The sequence below is a fragment of the Macrobrachium rosenbergii genome, chromosome 24 (assembly GCF_040412425.1).
Source record: "Macrobrachium rosenbergii isolate ZJJX-2024 chromosome 24, ASM4041242v1, whole genome shotgun sequence".
Taxonomy (NCBI): domain Eukaryota; kingdom Metazoa; phylum Arthropoda; class Malacostraca; order Decapoda; family Palaemonidae; genus Macrobrachium; species Macrobrachium rosenbergii.
Genome location: NC_089764.1, coordinates 38,101,693 through 38,126,767, shown reverse-complemented (window position 1 = coordinate 38,126,767; position 25,075 = coordinate 38,101,693). Strand labels below are relative to the sequence as shown.

Genomic DNA, 25,075 nt, shown 5'->3' with positions numbered 1-25,075 from the left:
TTCTTTATCATGTTATATTTTCAATAGATACTTTCATATTTTCTATTTACCATCCATCACTGTCTATTTTAGCCATTTCTTCATCCTTACCTTCCTGATATGGCTGCAAAACTCTTTGAAAATCTGTTTCTACCTTTGGCTGCGCTTAATTCACACCATTTTCTCTATTATATCATATTCTTTAATAGATAATTTCCTATTTTATATTTAACATCTATCAATATCTATTATATGTGAGATTTAGCCAATAATTTTTCAATCCAGTACAAATGTTTCTGTATTTTTTATAGGTTAGTAAATGCTTTAGATTTCCAGTTATCTCTTTTCTGAATGTTTAGTTCCTTTCCTCATTACTCTTCTCCTTCTTCTTCTTCTGCCATTTGGATCTAAAGAGTTCTAAGGAGATCTTGCTGTCTGGCACAGTTACAGCAAGTTTCTTCTCTTACTTATTAGATTAGAATATAAAACTGAGGCCAAAGGTCAAGTGCTGGTGCCTATGAGGTCATTCAACGCTGAAATAGAAACTGAGAGCAAAAAGGTTTGAAAGGTGCAACAGGAGGAAAACCTCAAAGCAGTTGAAGCACTATGAAATAATTGGTAAGAAAAGGAAGAAAGTAAGATGGAAGAGGGAGAATATGAAAGGAGGTACAGTCAAAGGAACGAAAAGGGTTATAGCAGCTAGGGGCCTAAGGAAGGCGAGCTGCAAAGAACCTTAAGAATGCCTACAGTGCACTGCATGAGGTGCACTGACTGCACTACCCCCATATGGAGTCTTCTCTTATTCATGTTTATTTTTGTCACACTTTCCAATTATTCCTCCTTTCTCTGCTTTTATTTGATTTGATTTCTTTATATGTTTTATCATTAGTTCTTCTATTTCCTCTTCTATAACTGATTATCGAGTTTTGCTAGAAAAACTGAAGTCCAGGTCCTTCACGTACTCTCTCATTGATTTTGCTTTTTGATTATTTTTTACAATTTTAATTCATTATTTTCTAAGCAACTCCGTCTTTTGAGTCACTCATTTTCACAATTTTAGTCTTCTGTAAAAGGAAACTATTGTGACGGCTTTGTCTGTCCGTCCGCATTTTTTTCTGTTTGCCCTTAGACCTTAAAAACTACTGAGGAGGCTAGAGGGCTGCAAATTGGTGTGTTGATCATCCACCTCCACACATCAAACATACCAAATTGCAGCCCTCTAGCCTCCTCAGTAATTTTTATTTTATTTAAGGTTAAGGTTAGCCATGATGATGTGTCTGGCAACGCTATAAGTGCCAACAACACAAGCCACTACTGGGCCATGGCTGTAGGTTTCATGGGCCACAGCTGAGTTGCATGGGCCATGGCTGAAAGATTAAGGGCCGCGGCTGAGAGTTTCGTACAGCATTATAAGCTGTACAGAAAACTCAACTATGCCAAAGAAACTTCAGCGCATTTTTTACTTGTTTATTCCCACAATGCCTTGCACACGCCCTGAGTCATCATCTATATTGCATGTACTTCCAGTCCTTGAAAATTAATGTTTCCATTTAGACCAAATTCTGATGTTATTCTCCCAAGGTCTTCAATCTATCACTTGCAAAAGAACATATATTTATATTCATCTACATTAATGCATTGACATATTCCTTGGTGTCAGTGTTGCTGGATGTCTGAATCGGTCTAACGACAGTCGTTCTACCTGTTCTAGTTCCCGTTTTCTTTCGTTGGCTTGGCAATAGAACAAAAAGCATCCCTTGGATAAGACAAAGTCCCTGGCAGCTACTATCATTCCCTTCACCATCAAATTCTGCCTCACGTCTCCCTTAGCAAATCCTTTATCGTACCTCATCCCGAGAGAGAAGTTGTGGATGGATATGAACCAGATTTTAAGGCTGCCTACAGAGAGCCTCTGGGTCAATCTTCATATTGGAAGGGCTACTTAAACGCAAGCATTGTTAGGAAAACAATTTATTGAACTGCATATTGTAAATTCAATATAGTACAGGCCCTGTATTAACAGATGTGTACCGCAGCCCCCCGCAAATAGCTAAAATCCGCGAATACTTAAAAGTCCTCTAAAAACACTTAAAACTTCCTATTTTGATAGTTTAAATAAAAGAACTCTAAAAATGCTTATACCTGAGTATTTTAATAGTTTTATCACAAAAAGTGCATTTAGTCATGAAAATACAGTAATTAGTGAATATTTCTCAGTGAAAAATACTGCGAATGGGCGAATTTTCCACAAATAATGTGTACATATGTTCCACAGAGAAATCCGCGAATAGGTGAGTCTGCAAATAATGAGACCGCGAATACGGGGGTTTACTGTAACTTCATAACTAATTAGTCTATGGAGGTCCAATGTGATTCACAAAACAAGAAAAATGAATCATGCAGTCAGAATCAGTGACACAGGTCAATGAATCATTGGGAGACAGCTCGCAATCAATCGGTGACTTTAAAGCATCCTCGTGCCAAGCGAGTCTCTCCTTCCTGGATCTGGAAATGTTGTTCCAGGCTGTTCCTCCAGGCAAAAATTTTCCCCACACTCTTAGCAAGCAAATGGCTTCTCCACAGGATGTATCCTCATGTGTTTCTTGAGACTCGATTTCTGGGAGAACGACTTCCCACAGTCCTTGCAGACGAAGGGCCTCTCCCCCGTGTGGACTGCCATGTGGGCCTTGAGATTTGATTTCTTGTAGAACGACTTTCCACAGTCCTTGCACATGAAGGCCCTCTCCCCGAGTGGATCACCATGTGGGTCTTCAGATGTGATTTCAGGGAGAACGACTTCCCACAGTCCTTGCACGCGAAGGCACCCTCCCCCGTGTGGGTCACCATGTGGGTCTTCAGATGTGATTTCAGGGAGAACGACTTCCCACAGTCATTGCACTTGTAGGGCCTCTCTCCCGTGTGGATCGCCATGTGGGTCTTGATATGTGATTTCAGGGAGAACGACTGCCCACAGTCGTTGCAGGTGAAGGCCCTCTCCCCTGTGTGGATCGCCATGTGGATCTTGAGATACGATTTCCCGGAGAACGACTTCCCACACTCCTTGCAGGCGAAGCCCCTCTCCCTTGTATGGATCGCCATGTGGGTCTTGAGAGTTGATTTCAGGGAGAACGATTTCCCACAGTTGTTGCACACAAAGGGCCTCTCCCCTGTGTGGACTGTCATGTGGGCCTTGAGATTTGACTTCTTGTAGAACGATTTCCCACAGTCCTTACACGTGAAGGGCCTCTCCCCAGTATGGATCGCCATGTGGGTCTTGAGAAGAAATTTCCGGGAGAATGACTTCCCACAGTCATTGCAAGTGAAAGCCCTCTCCCCCCTGTGGATCTCCATGTGGGTCAATAAGGTCTTCCCCTTGTCGACTTCCTTTCTGACAGGCAGCGAATTACCTTCATCATCCTCACAGTGATACTTCATGTCAACATCAGACTCATAACACACCTCCACTTCCGTCTTCATTTCCGTCTTCATTTCCATCATAGGATCCAAAGAGACATCACTGCCCACTAAACCTCTATTTTCACTCTTGACCAGAGATGGGGACACTGCGTCCTCTGTCTCTCTCTTCAGCTGATATTCCAAGATGCTCATTTTAACCTTTGGTCCTTCAACTTTGTTTTTAATGCAGGGGATCACCTACTTTTTCACTTTCTTCTATTGTTATACACTGCTTCTATCACTCTTACTTGTTTCTTATTTTATTTTTTCCCTTTTCTCCTTTCACCAATACACAAATCTGATACCTAGAATTTTTTATCTGCTATTTTAGGAACTTATATATTCAACACCTCACAGGAACTTGCGCTTACATTCATCGCTGGACGCTCATTCATTTCCAAAACCTTGACAACGTAAACCAATGACTTCCTCTTCCAGCACGGAAAGTCTGGAATACGAGAAGGTAAAAGATTATTAGAAAAATTTTATGTAATTCAGGAGGTTTTAATTTATTGTTCATAGCAAACCCATCAATCATATTGAGCCCACAGACACTCTGATTCCCAAGTCTTCCAGATGACCCACTGTCCACACACAAATGTCTGTAAACCAACAGTCAATTGGAACTGCTTCGCTCATTCTGTTGTGTCTCACAAAACTCCTCTCCTCTCTGATGGGCATAATCTTGCTGTCATGAAACCCGTATCATGGATGTTAAGTGACGCTGTATGCCTCAAGTGCTCGCTGAAATAATGTTGTCCAGTTAATCATTGTTTGTTTACTGGTGGTTTTTCATTCCAAATCCTTGCGTATATCCCTCCAGGTACATCTTCACCATTATCACTTTTCTTGGTTCCTGTATCAAGATTTCTTCAATATCCTTTGAACAGTGACTTCTTGTGGTATTCTTTTGACAAAAGGCTCAGTAATAGTCCTGTCAATTGTAGTTAATAAAGAGATTACCTACCTCATTACAAATCTTCAGTGACCTTGGAAACTTTAACCTTTTCACTCCTAAGTGTATCACGTTTTCATGTGGTATGCTCGTTAATAAGTCATCACGTTTTCATGTGGTACACTCGTTTTCACTCCTAAGTGTATCACGTTTTCATGTGGTACGCTCGTTAATAAGTCATCACGTTTTCATGCGGTACACTCGTTAATAAGTTATCACGTTTTCATGTGGTACACTCGTTAATAAGTTACTGATCACAGTTCTCTTGGGAAGCGTTATCAGAAACTCTGGGTCAGAAACCTGAGCTTCCATATATTTCATCGTGGATATTTTACTTTAAGAATAGCAAATTTTAAAAGTAACTTGTATTTCTCCTAACATACAAACCTGAAGTTCTTTACATAGGGATTTTAGCTTGTGACCCAAGCTGGAATGGTCATTCAAACTTATTTGAACAGGTATTCGACTAATAACAGGTGGGGGAAGCCCCACCCACCCACCCACCCACCTGTCGGTCTGCACTCCAACACTTTGTCTTCTGGCCCAGGTACCAGAGTGAGGGGTGGCTGAGGTGGGCCATAAATGTAAAACCATCAGGTTTGTATGTTAGGAAAAATACAAATGACTTTTAAAATTTGTTATTCATTCCTTCATATATAAAAACCTTCATTCTTTACATAGGAGACTTACCCACTGGTGGGAGGAGTCTGGGCAGATCTCTCAACCAACTGGTAGGTTTGTCCAACCTGGGGTTGGTTACACCTTCCTGGTTCGTCAGGAGCAGAGGAAGGAACCCCGCATTTCTAGCATACTGCACTATGGGATGTAGCAGATGCTAGACTTCAGGACCATTCAGTAAAGGGTTTGTACTCCATTACTTAATCAGGCAGCAAGAACCAAACTGAGGTGTTGGAGACAATAAAACAGATAAATAAGATCAATGAGCTTGCTTACCATAATTATCTGTCCTTCTAAGCCCTTGCCACAAGAGGTGGGGAACTTGCACAAATCCCTTCACTACTGAACAACCCAGTCCAAAGATCGGAGCCGTCAACAGTGTACTGAGCTGCACGCCCAGGTCATGTTAACCCTTTTCTAACAGGCACAAAGAGCCAGGGACAGACAGGTTGAAGTCTGACCCGATCACTATGGCCATCTAGCCATGGGAAAACCAGGAACAGTAGCTCATGGCTCCCCAAAACTCAATTAAAACCAAGAATTCAGGAATGGCTGAACAGTGCGAACAGGCTGCGCAAACCCTTCCCCATGCGATCTCGAAAGACTGTTGGGGAGGAACATAAGTGTTTCCCTTTCACCCTGGTTGCCCGACCAAGGAAAGAGAGGGAAAACACTCATGGATCATCAGCAAACCTAACCTAACCTGTAGGCCTGGTAATAAAAGCCAAGGGTCCGTGAGAATGAGTCATCCAAAAACCCTCTCAGTGCAATCCCAAAGGACTGCGCTGAGAACCAGGAAGAACAATCCAAACTTGGTGCCAGCCATCAACCCGGTCAGTCAACAGGAAAAATGAGGAGCAAATGAGCAGCAAGAGGGATCAACGCACTACTTCTCTCAGAGAGAAGAGAATTCGACTCGAAGCAAGCTCCAAAGCTTACAGTGACGAGACGAAGAGAACCTCCAGTCTAAGGGAAAGGCACTGAGTGCCACCCCTGCCAAGGAAATCAATTGCAAATGGTGATCGAGTCTCCCCACCCACCCCAAAGGCAAAGGCACACAAAAAGAAGCTTAATAAGCCTTCTCAACTCGCAGAGGTGAGGTTCAAAAGCACAACGCAGATGAAGGCGATGAAGGAAAGGAGAATATCTCAACCTCCTTCCACCACTGCTGAAACTCACCTCGTCTGCAGCAGTCGAAAATTACAAAGACCAAGTGGCAGAAATCAAAGGAATGAGGATTCCTAGCCTATTCCAATGAACACAAAGGATGGCTGTGACAGCAGGATTACCTTAACTATGGCAACCCTATTGTCAAGGAACCTCCAAGCGATTAAATCTACCACACCTGAAAGGTCAATTTATTAGCAAGTATATCAGAGAATGAAACAGCTGTTGCGTAACTACCAGACTTTGTTACGTGTCCCACGAAAACAGTATTCATAGGCAAGGAATACATAAACTTGATTCCTTGCAAGAAGGCTTCTTTGACTGATGGGTTTGGGAAATCAATGCAAACACACTGTCAGCAACCAAAAAAGGAAAAGGAATACAGGCAGTCCCCAGGTTACATCAGACTCAGGTTATGTCGTTCCGAGTTTACGTCGCTTTTCAAATATACTATTCATACAAAATTGGCTCCGGGTTACAGCGGATGTTACGAGGTTATGTCATCGTCTGACACTGCAACTAAACAGTAAAAGTACATACAGTTACAATATAAGGAACAGTAAAAGTACATAAATACAGCTACAATATAAGGAACAGTAAAAGTACATAAATACAGCTACAATATAAGGAACAGTATAATTACATAAAAACAGCTGCAATATAAAGTCAAAGTTGGAGGTTTTTGGATGCACACTACATCAGAATGCAAGTAAAATACTGTACAGTACACCCATAGGGTCAAAGGCTTTCCTCACTTTATCTCTCATTTTTATGCATTTTCCTTGCGATGTTCCAGACTACATCGTTATTCCGACTCACTCAGAATAAGTATAGCATTTCAAATCGTCAGTGTTATCATATAGCCTAAACGATCCGAAATGTACTGACCTAAATCGTAGCCTAAGTCTTATGCTACAACACCTAGGTTACTTCGTTCTTATGTTAGTTCAAATTATGATTATATCAATACATTGCGTTGTGTATACTAACTAAACTAACAATATGAACTTACTATTGGCGCATTCAGTGTTCCTAGCTTGAAATACAGTAGTTAGATTGGCATAGGCACAATCCCTATTTTGTGTCCCTCATCCCAAGCACACCTCAAGAAATTATCCTTACATTTAGATGTACATATCTCCTAAAGGAAGTTTCCCTAAATGTACTTTAAGATGAATAGGAATACTTAAGTGGATTTGTAGATATTGACAACTATGGCTGCATTCTTGAGGCCCCACTTAGCCCGAACCATACTGTATTAAAGACGTGAAGAGACTGCGTTCACGGCCGTCTCTGACCGAAACCAAACCTTTGACTAACTACCATACAACAACCAATACCATTAGTTAAGCAAATTTACAAGTATACTTACAATCAAACGCACAAAACAGCTAAGACAATGTTTTTCACTACTAAACACAAACAACAAAACATAATATCCTTCTTCTACATAATACGCCTTTCCACTTTACGTAAATTTAAATAAAATACATAAAACTACACCACAACTTATGGAAAAGTACAACCTCTCTTGTCAAAGTTTCGACAGTCGTTTTCCTGGTTACAGTGTGGTGTCGGAACGGCACCCCCGACATAACCTGGGTACTGCCTGTACTCAAGTTTCGTCAATGAAAGTTCAAACAGCAAAAGTCGGGCAGAGAGTCGTGAGAGACATCTGCAGTCGACGGCAGCTGGAAGCAAAGTGGAGTGGAGACAGGCAAGTGGGGGGGCTTCCCCCTCCTGTTGGTATTTGACTACCCTGTTGATAAGTTTCAGTATCTGTTCCAGCTCGCATTACAGGCTAAAATTCCTATGTAAAGAACAAATGTTTGCATTTGTGTAGGAACAAATTACATTTCATTCCCATCTCTAAAGCCAGTTTGGAAATATGCACAGTACTCCAACCAAAGGTGTTGAGGAAGTTGAGCACTTCTACATAATCGTTCTTAATCAAGGAGGTATTTGGTCTAGGTTTCCCTTTGGGCGAACTACTGCTTTCCTTGGTACTTTAAGCCTTTCCGCTTAGATCCCACGTGGCTGTCGCTCTTGCTTCAGCCACAGGCAAGTGACAAAAAGAGGCAGAGGAAATATCCTTCACTGTTGACGGTTACTAGCAACAGCAGTCTACTAGCATCTGCAGAGTCTAGACTACAAATCCGTCCTTTAAGATAGAAAAGTGCTTCCATGTACACAAAAGATCACATGAGAACAGTTCTAACAATTCCTGTACATTATTACAGTGTATTCATATCTACTAATTTATATTTTTCTTTTAAACAAAGTGCGGTATGCCTGTATCCTTCATCTGGTTGTCATTTGATTTTGATTATTTCAAGTTCTTCTGTCAAAACTTCGACAAGATAGATTGTACTTTTCCGCAAGTTGTAATATAGTTTTATGTATTCTCTTTAAATTTACGTAGTGTGGAAATGCGTATTATGTAGAAGAAGGATATTATGTTTTGTTGTGTTTGTATTTAGTAATGAAAAGCATTGTCTTGGTTGTTTCATGTGTTTAATTGTAAGTATATGTGTAATAGTGCTTAACTACCGGTATTGGTTGTTTGTATGGTGGTTAGTCGAAGGTTTGGTGTTGGTCAAAGATGGCCGTGAAGTCAGTCTCTTCATAACCTTGATACAGAGTGGTAGTGGGGACTCAAGAATGAAGCCATAATTGTCGGTGCCTTCGAGTACACTTAAGTATTCCTATTCATCCTAAAGTACATTTAGGGACACTTCCTTTAGGAGATATGCATATCTAAATGTAAGGAGAACTTCTTGAGGTGTGCTTTGGATGAGGGTCGTGAAATAGACACTGTGCTCAAGCCAATCTGACTACTGTACATCAAGCTAGGAACAATTGAATCGCCAATAGTAAGTTCATATTGTTAGTTTAGCTAATATACACAACGCAATGCATTGATTTAATCACAGTTTGAACTAGCATAAGAGCGAAGTAACCTGGGTGTCGTAGCATAAGACTTAGGCTACGATTGGGTCAGTACATTTCGAATCGTTTAGGCTATACGATAACACTGACGATTTGAAATGCTACACTTATTCTGAATGAGTCGGAATATCTTCGCACCATTTCCTTGAGAAATATTCTTCCAGCACAGGAATCTGAAACTTCTCTCGCACTGACTCATCCTTCCTTTTCCCTACATACGCCATTATTAACTCTTCTCATTTGTAGTTTAGAGTTTGTAGTCTCATACCCTCGATTGACCAAACACAAGCTATAATGTTGTTTGTTGCCTCCAGGTTGTTGACAAAAGTGCCTCAGGGCCAAAGGGATGCTGCAAACAACCTTTTAGTTATGCTGACAGTGCACCATGTGAGGGCACTTTCTTTTCAACAATAAATTTTATGTTGAAGGAAAATAAAACTAACAAAAAGGTGTAAAAATCAAAGATTATGGACGATACAGTTTACACAAATGAAAAAGATATGAAAAGTACTATAAACATCTGTCACTTTTTGCCACAAATTCATTAACATACATATAATGTAAAAGAGAAACACATCACACACACAAAGGAAAATTGACAAGTGTCCATTTGTCTAAACATATGCGACTTCTATGACCCACAATGCCCGCTTAATTTCTCAATTTCTTCACATTTTGGAAGCGCTTGTCACCACAAAGAGCAAATGATCGTTACCTCATTACGTACCTGGACCTGAGATCGAAACTCAGCCGGGCATCAGAACCTCTTCATTTCTTTTTTCCTCGACTTGGATCTCGACTCCACAGGGACAAGCGTTTCCAAAACGTGAAGAAATGGAGAAGTTAATAGAGGGCATTTTGGGCAATATAAGACACGTACTTATCTGGTAGAAAGTATCTCTTTCTTTACATCAATTCATCATTTACGTACATAAAATTGTTTCAACACTCACCCAACAAGTAACGTGACAGCAGAAAACTCATGGCATGTGTCCTGTAGACATCAACGCCTCCTACATAGGCAGCAGGTGACTCCAAATCACTTTCAAAGGATCTACTGCAACTTGCAATGCAACTGCACGTAGGAACACTTACCAAGCACACATCTGTAAAAGAAACAGGAAACAGTATACATTAAAATGTGCAAACTGAAGATACTTTGTATTTCTTCTAGATATACAAACCCAAAGTCTTTTATGGAAAAGGAATACAGACAGAACTTCTGCCAAAGGCCAAGCACTGGGACCTATGAGGAGGTCATGCAGGGCTGAAAGGGAAAGTGAGAGCAGAAAGGTTTGAAAGGTGTAACAGGAGGAGGAAAAACCTTTCACCACCGCATTATGCAAGAACTGTCAGGAGAGGGTTGAGGAAAGTAAGATGGAAGAAGAGAATATGAACAGAGCTACAGTAAAAGGAATGGAAGGGTTACAGCTAGGGGCCAAAGGGACACTGCAAAGAACCCTATAGAATAATACCTACAGTGCACCACATGAGGTGTACTGATGGCACTACCCCCCCATGGAGAATACCCTTTTGTGAGGGACAACAAAATCAATGGTCAACCTTCCATCAAGAGCAGGTGTGAGGTTTCCTTATGGGTCCCCCCCCACACCCCAAAATGGGCCCAAATTCATGGCTATGGGGTCACCCACTTGCCCCACCTACCACCTTGTTACAATGCCACATCCCTCGCCTAGTTCTTGCTTCAAGCAAGAGTAGGACGCTCTGTTTGACCTACCCTGGTATCCGGACAATTTTTCAAAATTTAATTGATTAAAAATAATTGTTCAAATCAACAGTTGTTTGAATTAACAATTATTCGAACTAGCTTACATAATCATTTTTCACTATGAGAACGAAAAAATTAATTAGCATCAGACTGTACGGCATAGAAAATGTTGCGTATACATATATTGTGAGAGAGGTGCAAAATAATGAGCAGGAAGACAAGTACTGCTGGTTTATTGATGAAGCGACCCGCTTATAAAGCAGCGTGCGGACGTCTGCGTATACGCAGAGACCGGAAGTATGAAAATTTACAAGTGACCTGAGGTCAAACTATTTCTCTACACAAAACAGGACAGGTACACTCGGCAAGAAAAGTGAGGATACAGTTTTTTTAAATCTTCGGACATATATTGCTAAATAATGAGACATCTGGCAACTTTAGAAAGGGGAGGAGCTTCAGTCTTATTGTGTGTGTTTTTTGCTTGACCTCCTATAACTTTCAATCATATTCTACGGTTCTGAAATCATTGATACTTAAATGCAGTAGTAAGCTTTACAGTATTCGTTCAAGTTGTAATTTGCAGCGACAGTTCTGAGCAAAATAAACATTTTTCCACATAACCTACGAAGTAACCTTGCACATATGAATTTATGACACCACAATGAACGGAATGCTTGCATAATCGGAAACGCGATCTTCCATAATGAAATCAAGAGTTAAATTTGAGCTATGTCCAACGAAAAACTTGGGGAACAATAAAGGAACGAATGCAATGTTATGGAGAGAGAGAGAGAGAGAGAGAGAGAGAGAGAGAGAGAGAGAGAGAGAGAGTTGCTGTTTTGAAGCCTAGGCCTATATGTAGAGCTACTCACTTCATTATTTTTTTCTTTTAGAGATTGAGCGATACTATATTTGTATAGTATGTTTTAGCAATGTAGAGAGAGAGAGAGAGAGTTGCTGTTGTGTAAGCCTAGGCCTACATGTAGAGCTACTCATTTCATTATTTTTTTTTTCTTTTAGAGATTGAGCGATACTATATTTGTACAGTATGTTTTAGCAATGGAGAGAGAGAGAGAGAGAGAGAGAGAGAGACTATGGCAACGTTAAGAAACATCCAGTTACTTGTGTTTTCCCCCCGAAGTTACAGCAGTACTCCGCACATCAGAGAGCATTCTCCGCACATCATAGAGAACGCTCTCGCGGATTTAAATAGATTGGGTCAACCTGCCCTAGCTGTCACAACATTTACTGCCATTAATTCCAGCTGACCTTTAACACCGTGAAATACAAATATGAATCTGTAAAAATTAAAGAAATTATCATTACCTCGTATGATGATGCAATAATAAACCTGTTCATAACGGAAAACGAGTAAATATTGCCGTTCTGATAAACAGTACTACACCGAGATATCCACACACTATCTTTTAGATCCCTATGAACGAAGTCATCTGAGAAATTCTGATTACTTCGGACATGCATGGTGTTTTTAAGTATCTGAACGTTTTTGTTTTGCAGATTTAACATATATGATATAATTTGCATTGTATTTTCATATTCTAGAATAATTTACCGAGATTATGTGTTTTCTGTAAGAAAAAAATTAAAATTCGATGAACGAAATCTAAAGAAAACAGTATCTTCACTTTTCTTGCCGAATGTACATACAGAAAACATGATTAACAATAGCTGGTTGGACATAAAAATACTCTGACACATATACGTGGTACAAGGGCAAATGAACAGGTAATAAATATACAAATCACAATAATGATAATAAGATTGTGTACGTTCGACCTTAGGTCGGCTGTGAAGGCACCGCAGAAAACGGGATCTTCATTATAGAGAACCCATTGAGCGGGGACTTTACAATACTCCCCCCCAAGATGTAGGTAACGTCTGATCAAAGCAGGTTTCTGCTGGGGCAACGGAGGGGGTCCCGCCTTCTCGATGCCAGCTGGGGGGGATTGTTTGTCTTCATCTGTGCCCTGTGGATGGGTGTGTTAGGTTGCCCTCCTGCCCGGACCCAGGGCCTTCCAGGGGCGCCCACGAGGTCTTCTTGCAGACGGGGCGGGCTGTGGGGATGCCAACTCCTGCAGGGGCTTTGGGAAGTGCCCCTGACGTCTTCCTCCAGGAATGCAGGCTTGAGGCGGTCTTCCTTCCCATGGACGGCCACCCAGAATGCCTTCTTGTTTCTTTCAAGTATGAGGAAAGGCCCCCTGTAGGGCCTGGTTAAGGGTGGACGTACGGCATCGTTCCTGACGAAGAGGTGGGTGGCGGAGGACAGACCGGGAGGCATGAAAGGGGGCGTCCTGTCGGTATATGTCCGCTGGCAGGGGGCAAACTTCCCAACCCTGTCGCGGAGCCTCTGCGTTGTTAAGTCATCCCAGTCCTCTGTGATGAGTTCCCCTGGGACTACAAGGGTCTCCCTGAAGACCTTTTCTGCTGCACACAGGTCGCTGTTGGCTCTGGGGGCAGTCCTCAGCCCGAGGAGGACCCAGGGCAGCTGGTACTTCCAATTCTCGGAGCTGCAACGAGCCATGAGGGACGCCTTCAGGGACCTGTGGAACCTTTCCACCATTCCATTGGCTGCGGGGTTGTAGGCGGTGGTGCTGTGGTGAGTGGTCCCCAGCAGGCGTGTAAGGGCGGTCCACAGCTCGGACAGGAAGGCGGGGCTCCTATCGGTAGTTATATGGTCCGGGACACCAAACCGGCTAGTCCAGCTGGAGAGGAGGGTCTCTGCGCATGCACTGGAGGTGGCTTCTTCCATGGGCGTAGCTTCGGGCCACCCGGTGGAGCGGTCTTCGACTATTAGTAGGTATCTTGCTCCTCCTGATGGGGGAAGAGGACCCACTACGTCGACGTGGATGTGCCCAAAACGTCTCACCAGCTGGGGAAAGTCGCCCACCCCCTATTTGGTGTGCCGCCCTATTTTGTTGGCCTGGCACTGTATGCACTGCCTTGCCCAGGCCGTTGCGTCCTTCCGTATGCCATGCCAGACGAACTTCTCCGCCAGTAGCCTGGCCATCGTTCTGCCGGAGGGGTGGGACAGTTTGTGGATGACGACGTTGAAGACCAGCCGACGACGGGAGGTGGGCAACAGTGGGCGGGGGTGGCCAGTGCTTGCGTTGCTCAGCAATGTTGGCCCTCCAGGGCCGAGAGGCACGTCCTTCCACTTCAGCGTCATGATGGTGGTTCAGTAAGCTGGAGTCTCTGGGTCGGCGGCTTGTTCACAGGCGAGGTCCTTGTAGTCGATCCTGAGCTGCACTGCGTCGATTTCGATCCTTGAGAGGGTGTCGGCTGCTGGGTTCTTCCTGCCGGGGAGGTACTTGATGGTGCAGGTGAACTCCGCGATGGCCACGAGGTGCCGCTGCTGCCTGGAGGACCATGCATCCCCCAGCTTTGTGAAGGTGTGGACCAGCGGCTGGTGGTCCGTCCAAACTGTGAAGGGCGTATCCTTCAAGAGGAATTTGAAGTGGTGCACCACCTGGTACACCACGAAGAGTTCCCTGTTGAAGGTGCTGTATTGGGACTCAGTGGGACTGAGTTTTCTGCTGAAGAAGGCGATGGGCTGAGGGGCTCCGTTGACAACTTGTTCCAGGACGGCACCGCAGGCAACGTTGCTGGCGTCCGTTGTCAGCTGGAGGGGAGCACTGGGGTCCTGGTGGGCCAAAGCTGTTGCCTTGGTGAGGGCGGCCTTCATCAGGGAGAAGGCCCTTTGCTGGTTGGGGCCCCACTCCAAGGTCTTCAGACGGCCCTTGAGGATCTCCGTCAGAGGGCCACGGTGTGCGCAATTCCCGGGATGAATCTCCTGTAGCAGTTGACCATTCCGAGGAATTCTTGTACAGCCTTGACGGAGGTAGGGGTGGGGAACCTGACGACGGCCTCGACTTTCGATGAAACTGGGCAGACGCCTCCTGGGGATATCTCGTGGCCTAGGAATTCCACCTTATCGACGCCAAAGGTGCACTTGTCGAACCTGACGACGAGGCCACTCTCCTGCAGGCGCTGCAGGACCTTCCAGATGTGCCATAGGTGTTCCTTGTGGGATCCGGAAAAAATTAGGATTTCATTGACGTAGCAGATGCAGAAGTTCAGGTCCCCAAGGATGCTGTCCATTAGTCTCTGAAAGGTCGCACCTGCATTCCTCAGGCCGAAGGTGGAGAAGACAAAGACGTAGGACCCGAAAGGCATGACGACGGCAGTTTTGGGGATGTCCTCTGGAGCTACTGGTACCTGAAAATATGATTTCAAGAGATCTAACTTTGAGAATATTTTGGCCCCGTGGAAGGAGGCTGTTAGGTCCTGCATGTTTGGTAGAGGGTAGTGGTCAGGTTCTGTAGCGAGGTTGAGCCGCCTGTAGTCACTGCAGGGTCTCCAGGTGCCGTCTGCTCTCTGTACCACATGAAGGGGGGAGGCCCATGGGCTGGGAGCCTTCTTGCATATGCCCATCTGTTCCTTCTTGGCCTCCTGAAGGCACTGTGGGGGAAGTCTTCGGAACTTTGCGTGCGTCGGGGGCCCCTTGTCTTGATGTGATGATATATTCCGTGTTTGGCAGGGGGCCCGGGCACCTGACGAAGCTCGGGTTTGAACACCTCCGCGAATTCCTTCAAGAGGGAGCCGTACTGGTGGGGAGCGACGGAACAGATTGTGGGCTCCCTGGGGCCCAGCAACAAGGGCTGGGACTGGCAGGACTCGATGTCCAGCAGGCACTTGCGGCCGACGTCGACTGCCAGTCTGAAGTGGAAGAGGAAGTCCACACTCGGAAGTGAGGTCCTAACGTCCGCAACGATGAAGTCCCACTCGTTTCTCCGGCCAAGGATGGAGAACGACAGGAGCCTGGTGCTGTAGGAGAGGATGGGGGACCTGTTGGCGGCTGTCAGGGAGGCAGCCGGGTCTGGCGGACGTCTGCAGTCCTCTCTGGAAGGCAGGAACATTGACCACATGGCTCCAGTGTCTATCAGTATCATCCTGCCGGAGACAGAGTCCAGATGTAGAAGCCTACTGGTGTGGGGCCCCTGGGTATTTCGGATGCTGGTGCCATGGTGGCCTGTGCGGGCAGCCGCTGCTTCCCCCGTTTTTTGGAGGGGAGAAAAGGCAGGGGGCTTCGCAATTTCAGGCAGCTTTACCGAACCACTGGTGGCAATAGCAAAGCCCCGGCCTTTCCTGCTTCTATTGGTGGGGTGGCCTCCTCCTGTTGACAGCGTTGATGCCCTCTGTGGTGGGGTCCTCCAGCTGGAGGCAGTTGATGGGGTGTGCTGGCATGGATGCCCGCTTCGCTGCCCTCGTGGAGTCCATCAGCTGCTGCGCCACTTTGATCAGGTCCTTGATCGGCAGGGTGTATGGCTCTGTGATCTGCCCACGGACCTCTGGGAGTAGCTGCCGCAGGAGGATCTCCCTCGAGAGGCTAATCTCTTTGCACCTGCCACTGCTGTCAGTCTCGGGGAGGAGGAGGAGGTCCTGGAGGGCATGCCATGTCTCCTAGAGGTTCGTGTCCTGTCGGGGGTTGGTGGCGAGGTCGAGGGTGTGGGCGGCTCTCTCGGAGACTGGCAGGGAGCAAGTCTCGACGAGAGTGGCCTTTAACTCCTGGAAGGTGGCAGGGATCGTCGTTGTCATCACCCACAGGGCGACCTTCTTGTATATCTCCTCCGGTAGGGTGTTGATGGCGATGTCCGCCTTCAACACCTTGTCAGTCAGGCCTACCACCCTGAATCATCCCTCGACCCTGTAGAGCCAGGATGCTAGGTTCTGACAGGTGAAAGGCGGCAGCTTTATGCTGAGGGCCGCCCTTAGTTGCGGGCACCGGCGTGGAGGAGCGCGCAAGAGGGGATTGCGCAAGGGAGACATCTGCCTCTGAGAAGTTTGCGGTAATTTGTATGTGGGTGGGGATGTCGGTGTCCATGCTCATTCCGCACTCTCACTTGGAGTGTGAGGGAACACTTGCGTCAATACACGCTTGGGAGTGTGCCATGTGGGTCCGCTAATGACGCCGGTGATTTGCTGACGAGGGTCGGTAACGCCCGAACGCTTTGTTAGAGTGCCGTAGTTAGTCCATTAGGGGCGTGGGTTGGTTAATCGGGCCAAGACTAAGTCACCGTTTGGGTCTGTTAATCGCTCTGGGAACCACTCCGGGGGTCACCACTGTGAGAGAGGTGCGAAATGAGCAGGAAGACAAGTACTGCTGGTTTATTGATGAAGCGACCCACTTATAAAGCGGCGTGCGGACGTCTGCGTGTACGCAGAGACCGCAAGTACAAAAATTTACAAGTAACCTGAGGTCAAACTATTTCTCTACACAAAACAGGACAGGTACACATAGAAAACATGATGATTAACAATAGCTGGTTGGACATAAAAATACTCTTGACACATATACGTGGTACAAGGGCAAATGAACAGGTAATAAATATAGAAATCACAATAATGATAATAAGATTGTGTACGTGCGACCTTAGGTTGGCTGTGAAGGCACCGCAGAAAACAGGATGTTCATCATAGAGAACCTGTTGAGCGGGGATTTTACAATATGACTCAGTCCTAGCGAGATCATTTGAGAAATCTACTGTCTCTAGTATGTGTTTTTGTGCAGAAAAGCTCCAAAGGATGCCACGTCCAGTACCAGCCCCTCGGGGATTAATGTAAAAGCACGAAAGGGGGAGGGTAAATTTCTCGCATTATTTAGGCAAATTTTTCAAGTCACCTAACTCGAACTGCATCATAAAATACACAATTTCCTATATTGTCTAGTCATAAAATTATAAGGTAAAACTACACAATAGCTCCGCATGGACTATTACCTTGGAAATTGATTTTTCTTATACTTTTAGTGTTGCTGATGAAGGATGTAGTGTTGTTTATTGTTGGTCAATTATATTAACCTCATATTTCTACCCAACATGTTTGGGGACCCTTTGGGAATGGAGGGTTCTGGGTGGGGGAAATCGTTGGGAGAAAGACTGGACTGTCATGTTGTTGTCATGGAATGGTTCTGCACATGCGCAAGTCATCAGGGAGCCATATGTTCAAGAAGGATTGGCTAAAGAAACCTATTATAAAATGAACTACACTAACCTAACCTAACCTAGCAGGCCATGTTGTTATGTATTTGGGACTCCGCCCCTAGACCCCGAGAAGGAAACTCCACTTTTTACAAAAAGCTCCCCTATAACACTGTGCATGCATGGTAGCATTCCAGGATGACCAGCACACAATAACATATCAGTTCTGAGGTTAATTACAGGTTAATTACATTCGACCAACAAAAAATAACGGTCAATTCTTGACAAGCATCCTAAATACAATAGAAAAAGTCAATTTCTAAGGCAATAATACCCCATACGGAGCTGTTCCACAGTTCTACCAACTATATTAATAAATAGTACTAGGACATCTTCAGAATTAAAATTGCCAAATAAATTAACACACCCTGACTAAAACTGACCCTCCCTTGACCTGACCACACCTGAATGAGTCACATTTGGGTTTTTCAATATTTGTAGGCATTTCTGAGGTCATTTAACACCTCCCCCCACCCCCAGTAAGTCTTCCTTCATCCCAGACCGACTTAATTATATGCGGGGAGCGGCTGACTGCCCTAGGTTAGATGGACCTCCTCCTCAGTCATAAATAGCCTAAAGTAATATATATACAGTAGAACCCTGCTCCTCGACCATATCAGAACACAACATAATCGGAATCTGACGCGAAATTTCGATTAAATTTTGCATCAAAGCTCGAACAACAAACCGGAATCGGACCCAATAAATCATGCGATGTTTGTGAACAAGAGTGTTTTGGTCGTCCCACGTGTCGTTTAAAACCCACTTTATTGAAAGATACTTTCAAGAGATTTTGTTTACACAATTCGGGTGGACTCTGTATGAAATTTACCATAAATTAATACTGAACGCTCGGTCAACTATCGGTAATTGGACGTAGGCCAGTTTTTTTATGCAGTATACATTTAAAAATGAAAAAAGGTCTTCAACTCTGAACTTACTTAATTGTAATGTGTTAATGTTTTGTTTAAAAAATCAAGGTTTGGGTAATGACTGGTGGTCAAGACCAGATTACTCCATTTTCAGTTATTTCTTTTGACCTACCCTAACATAACCTGACCCAACCTAACGTAACCTAACCTATCCTGACCAAACATAACCTAAACTAACCTGATCTGACCCAAACCTAACCAAATCAGACTTAGGAGCTGTGTCCTCACCTGGCTGGGGGCCAGCTGGACCCCTCCCCAAGGAGTGGAGCGGCCCAGTAGGTCACCCATCAAGGGTAGTAGGAGGTCCAAATGGTCATTATTCATCGTGCAACGACATTAAACTTGAAGAGAGAGAGAGGGGACGGGGACGGGGAGCTTCTGGGCAGATGCTAGACATGGATACAGAACAGCTCCTTCTAAAATCATCTATATATATATATATATATATATATATATATATATATATATATATATATATATATATATATATATATATATATATATATATATATATATGTATGTATGTATAACTAAATCACGAAAATATGGAACATGATGAATATATAAATAAAGATAAAATCCACAAAGGAAACGGAAACACTTAAGTGCTGCGAGGCCTTTTGACGCTAGGTCCTTTACTTAGCAGACTGAAGAATTATAAAAGTATATTTACAAAGAAGGCTCATATAAATTACAGATGGGGATTATAAAGGAAACATATGTACCTGGAATCCAACACAACTGAACAATCAGTAGAACTGCCAAAACAGGATTAAATATTTTAGAGGTTTTTACAAAGGATTAGGATCAACTGTTCAGAAGCAGGGACAGGACAATTAAAAGATTATACAGGGTCGTGACTGACCACCTAAAAATTTTTTTAGTACAACAAAATAATTCTTTTTTTGTAAACAATAATAACTTTTACAAAATGAACATTTTTACAAATAAAAAATTATATTAAACATACGCATATATAGAAAATATATCAAGTAACTAACTTGTAATTAAGTCAGTGATTTGATCTTTTAGGTCATTCTTGAACATTTTTCTAATACAGGGGTCCAAATAATACATGCCAGGGCTAAGATTAAAATTACAACTGGAAGTAAGCTGGATAATAGCGGACTCCAATAGATTTCTTGAAGAGAAATCTTTCGATCTGGCAATCGCTGAACTTTCAGTCCAATTTATCCTGTGAGAGTTTTCACTTAAATGAATGAATATAGCGTTGGATGCTTGTCCAGTTTTGACTGAATACTTATGTTGCTTAATACGTACATCTAAATCTTTGCTAGATTGGCCAATATAAAAAGAGGGGCAGTCCAAACACGGAATTTTATATATTATGTTGTTGTTTTCTTTAGGGCTATTTTTTATTAACATTCTTTTGAGTGTGTTATTATAAGAAAAAACGAGGTTTACATTAAAAGGTTGTAACAGTGACTTTATGTTTTCAAAACCACTAAAATAAGGCAAGCTAAGAAGGTTCTTACGGGTTTCTTTCTTCATGTTACTTTCAATATAAAACCTTTTGAGGGCTTTTTTATAACAAATATCTAGTATATGTGAAGGATAACATAAATCTGTCCCTATTTTTCTTATGTATTCAATTTCTTTATCTAGATACTGGGGACTGACAATGCGCAAGGCTCGTAAAAACATAGAGGAAAAAATTGATATTTTGATGTTAAAGTGATGGCCTGAATAAAAATGGACATAAGTTAAGTTGTTGGTTGGTTTCCTATAAATACTGAATTTACATTGAAATGGTTCTCTATGTATTAAAACATCTAAGAAAGGGAGGCAATTGTCTTTTTCTAATTCTACCGTAAACTTAATGGATGGTACCTGGTTATTCAAATTACAGAGTAAATCATTTACATCAATACCAGCAGGCAAAACAGCTAAAATATCGTCAACATACCCATACCACTTTAAAGGAGTATAAATGATATCAGGTATATATCGTTTTTCAAAGAGTTCCATGTACAAGTTTGAGAGGAGTGGGGATAAAGGGTTGCCCATTGCCATACCAAATATTTGTTGGTAAAATGCACCATTGAATATAAACTTACAATCACAAATGCACAACCTAGTGAGAGAAATTATATGACTTACAGGCAGAGGTAATTCATTATAGATTATTCATTACTAAGATACTCTAAAATAGAATCTATAGGGACTTTAGTGAAAGGAGAACAAACATCAAAACTAACGAATCTATCAGTGGGGCAAAAAGTGATTTTGTTTAATTTATTAACTAAATCTAGACAATTATATACATGAGAATCTGAGATAGTTCCAAGTAACGGAGACAAGAGTTTGGTAATATATTTCGAAAGTTTATATGATATTGAGCCAACAGTACTGATAATAGGCCGCATAGGATTGTTTTCTTTGTGTGTTTTTACTAATCTGTACAAGTAAGGTAACGAGGGAAATTTTACAACCGACCTATTAGTTCTTTTTTATCTTCGTCAATGGCTTGAAATAAAGTCGAAAACCGGTCAGGACCTACACCCCGTTTCTTATTTTTCACCTGTGGTAATGTGTGATATATATATATATATATATATATATATATATATATATATATATATATATATATATATATATATATATATATATATATATATATATATATATATATATATACAGTAGAACTGGTTTTGGTTCTCACGCTAATTCGTTCCAGAAGTGTCGAGATTTGATTTTGTCGAATTCTGAGTTAATTTCTCCCATAAGAAATAACTGAAAATGGATTAATCCATTCCTAACCACCAGTCATTACCCCAACCTTGCCTTTTTATACAAAACTTTACACAAATTACAATTAAATAGGTTCATTTTTAAATGCATACTGTATAAAAAAAAGTTGGCCTATGACCAATGCGGCCGTATTACCGATGATATACCGAGAGCCATAGGCTAGGCTAAGTAGCCTATGGGCACTACCAGAATGTACTGTAACAGGTACACATGAAAACTGTTGTTAATAATGATAACATTGAAAAACAAGCCATATTATCACATGAAATTAATAATACAGTATTTATAAACCGAATTACTGTATGTCTGTTATCATAAAATTAAGAAAAATTTCGAAATTACGTTGAACTCGGCAGCTTGTGGCAGATATAAACAAACCAGGCGCGCCCTGGTGGTGTATTGCAGTACTAATTACATAAACATTCTGAATGTTTATGTAATTACTACCATGATACACCCACCAGGCGGCGCTATGGTTTGTTTATATCTGCCACAGGGCCGTCGAGTTCGGACGTAATTTTGGACATTTTTCTTAATTTTATGATAACAAACATACAGTAATTCGGTTTATAAATACTGTATTATTAATTTAATGTGATAATATGGCTTGTTTTTCAACAGCAGCAGCATGTGTGGGCTTTAAATGCTTTTAAATAAGCATGGGAAGAACGCCACCAACAACTCCAACTAGCGGCAGCCTTGCTCCCAAACTCTTTTTTTCTACAAACATCATATGATTCATAGGGTCGAGATTCGGTTTGTTGCTTGAACTCCGACGCAAAATTTACTCAACATTTCGTGTTGAAACCGATTATTTCGAGTTCTAGTACAGTCGAGGACCGGGTTCTACTATATATATATATATATATATATATATATATATATATATATATATATATATATATATATATATGAACATATATATAAGGTTGTAAGTCATCTAAATGATTCAATATCAAATCGATGCCATAAGACGGCCGCTACGCAGTCTCCCTCACACCCCCACTTTGGGGCAAGAAGAAGAAGAAAAAGAAAATAATAAAAGGAAAATATGAAAAAAAATCGACCTTCAATTTTGTATTTCCTTTTATAAAAATAACGAAAATGAAACAAAACCAAATAAAAAATTATGAAACAATAAAAGGGTCTCGAGTTATTTATACTTGGCGAATGAAGAAGCGGCGCTGGAGTGTTTACGATTTTTTAGTAGAAATTGAGGGACCACTCTTTGTTGCGGCTCTGTTTCTCCTTTCAATGGTTTATTTAAGCCTTTTTTTCTTTATCATGTTATATTTTCAATAGATACTTTCATATTTCCTATTTACCATCTATCACTATCTATTTTAGCCATTTCTTCATCCTTACCTTCCTGATATGGCTGCAAAACTCTTTGAAAATCTGTTTCTATCTTTGGCTGCGCTTAATTCACACCATTTTCTCTATATCATGTTCTTTAATAGATAATTTCCTATTTTATATTTAACATCTATCAATATCTATTAAATGTGAGATTTAGCCAATAATTTTTCAATCCAGTACAGATGTTTCTATATTTTTTATAGGTTAGTAAATGCTTTAGATTTCCAGTTATCTCTTTTCTGAATGTTTAGTTCCTTTCCTCATTACTCTTCTTCTTCTTCTTCTGCCATTTGTATCTAAAGAGTTCTAAGGAGATCTTGCTGTCTGGCGCAGTTACAGCGAGTTTCTTCTCTTACTTATTATATTAGAATATAAAATTGAGGCCAAAGGTCAAGCGCTGGTGCCTATGAGGTCATTCAACACTGAAATAGAAACTGAGAGCAAAAAGGTTTGAAAGGTGCAACAGGAGGAAAACCTCAAAGCAGTTGAAGCACTATGAAATAATTGGTAAGAAAAGGAAGAAAGTAAGATGGAAGAGAGAGAATATGAAAGGAGGTACAGTCAAAGGAACGAAAGGGGTTATAGCAGCTAGGGGCCTAAGGAAGGCGAGCTGCAAAGAACCTTAAGAATGCCTACAGTGCACTGCATGAGGTGCACTGACTGCACTACCCCTATATAGAGTCTTCTCTTATTCATGTTTATTTTTTTCACACTTTCCAATTATTCCTCCTTTCTCTGCTTTTATTTGATTTGATTTCTTTATATGTTTTATCATTAGTTCTTCTATTTCCTCTTCTACAGCTGATTATCGAGTTTTGCTAGAAAAACTGAAGTCCAGGTCCTTCACGTACTCTCTCATTGATTTTGCTTTTTGATTATTTTTTACAATTTTAATTCATTATTTTCTAAGCAACTCCGTCTTTTGAGTCACTCATTTTCACAATTTTAGTCTTCTGTAAAAGGAAACTATTGTGACGGCTTTGTCTGTCCGTCCGCATTTTTTTCTGTTTGCCCTTAGATCTTAAAAACTACTGAGGAGGCTAGAGGGCTGCAAATTGGTGTGTTGATCATCCACCCTCCACACATCAAACATACCAAATTGCAGCCCTCTAGCCTCCTCAGTAATTTTTATTTTATTTAAGGTTAAGGTTAGCCATGATGATGTGTCTGGCAACGCTATAAGTGCCAACAACACAAGCCACTACTGGGCCATGGCTGTAGGTTTCATGGGCCACAGCTGAGTTGCATGGGCCATGGCTGAAAGATTAAGGGCCGCGGCTGAGAGTTTCGTACAGCATTATAAGCTGTACAGAAAACTCAACTATGCCAAAGAAACTTCAGCGCATTTTTTACTTGTTTATTCCCACAATGCATTGCACACGCCCTGAGTCATCATCTATATTGCATGTACTTCCAGTCCTTGAAAACTAATGTTTCCATTTAGACCAAATTCTGATGTTATTCTCCCAAGGTCTTCAATCTATCACTTGCAAAAGAACATATATTCATATTCATCTACATTAATGCATTGACATATTCCTTGGTGTCAGTGTTGCTGGATGTCTGAATCGGTCTAACGACAGTCGTTCTACCTGTTCTAGTTCCCGTTTTCTTTCGTTGGCTTGGCAATCGAACAAAAAGCATCCCTTGGATAAGACAAAGTCCCTGGCAGCTACTATCATTCCCTTCACCATCAAATTCTGCCTCACGTCTCCCTTAGCAAATCCTTTATCGTACCTCATCCCGAGAGAGAAGTTGTGGATGGATATGAACCAGATTTTAAGGCTGCCTACAGAGAGCCTCTGGGTCAATCTTCATATTGGAAGGGCTACTTAAACGCAAGCATTGTTAGAAAAACAATTTATTGAACTGCATGTTGTAAATTCAATATAGTACAGGCCCCGTATTCACAGATGTGTACCGCAGCCCCCCACAAATAGCTAAAATCCGCGAATACTTAAAAGTCCTCTAAAAACACTTAAAACTTCCTATTTTGATAGCTTAAATAAAAAAACTGTAAAAATGCTTATACCTGAGTATT

General features: G+C 42.0%; 1 protein-coding gene across 5 annotated transcripts in view; it reads right to left on the bottom strand.

Annotated features, from left to right (window-relative positions):
• Positions 1 to 1,934: 1,934 nt before the first annotated feature.
• The window catches only part of LOC136852028 (zinc finger protein OZF-like), a 56,059-nt gene continuing 32,918 nt past the window's right edge, over positions 1,935 to 25,075 (bottom strand). For 4 of the 5 annotated variants that reach the window (XM_067126506.1, XM_067126507.1, XM_067126505.1 and 1 more), the window contains 2 exons: positions 10,138 to 10,290; positions 1,935 to 3,883 (listed from right to left, as the gene is read on the bottom strand). In XM_067126506.1, coding sequence (XP_066982607.1) covers positions 3,771 to 3,883; positions 10,138 to 10,290 — 266 coding nt within the window. In that variant the 3' untranslated portion in view covers positions 1,935 to 3,770. The other variant, XM_067126502.1, reaches the window with a different exon arrangement.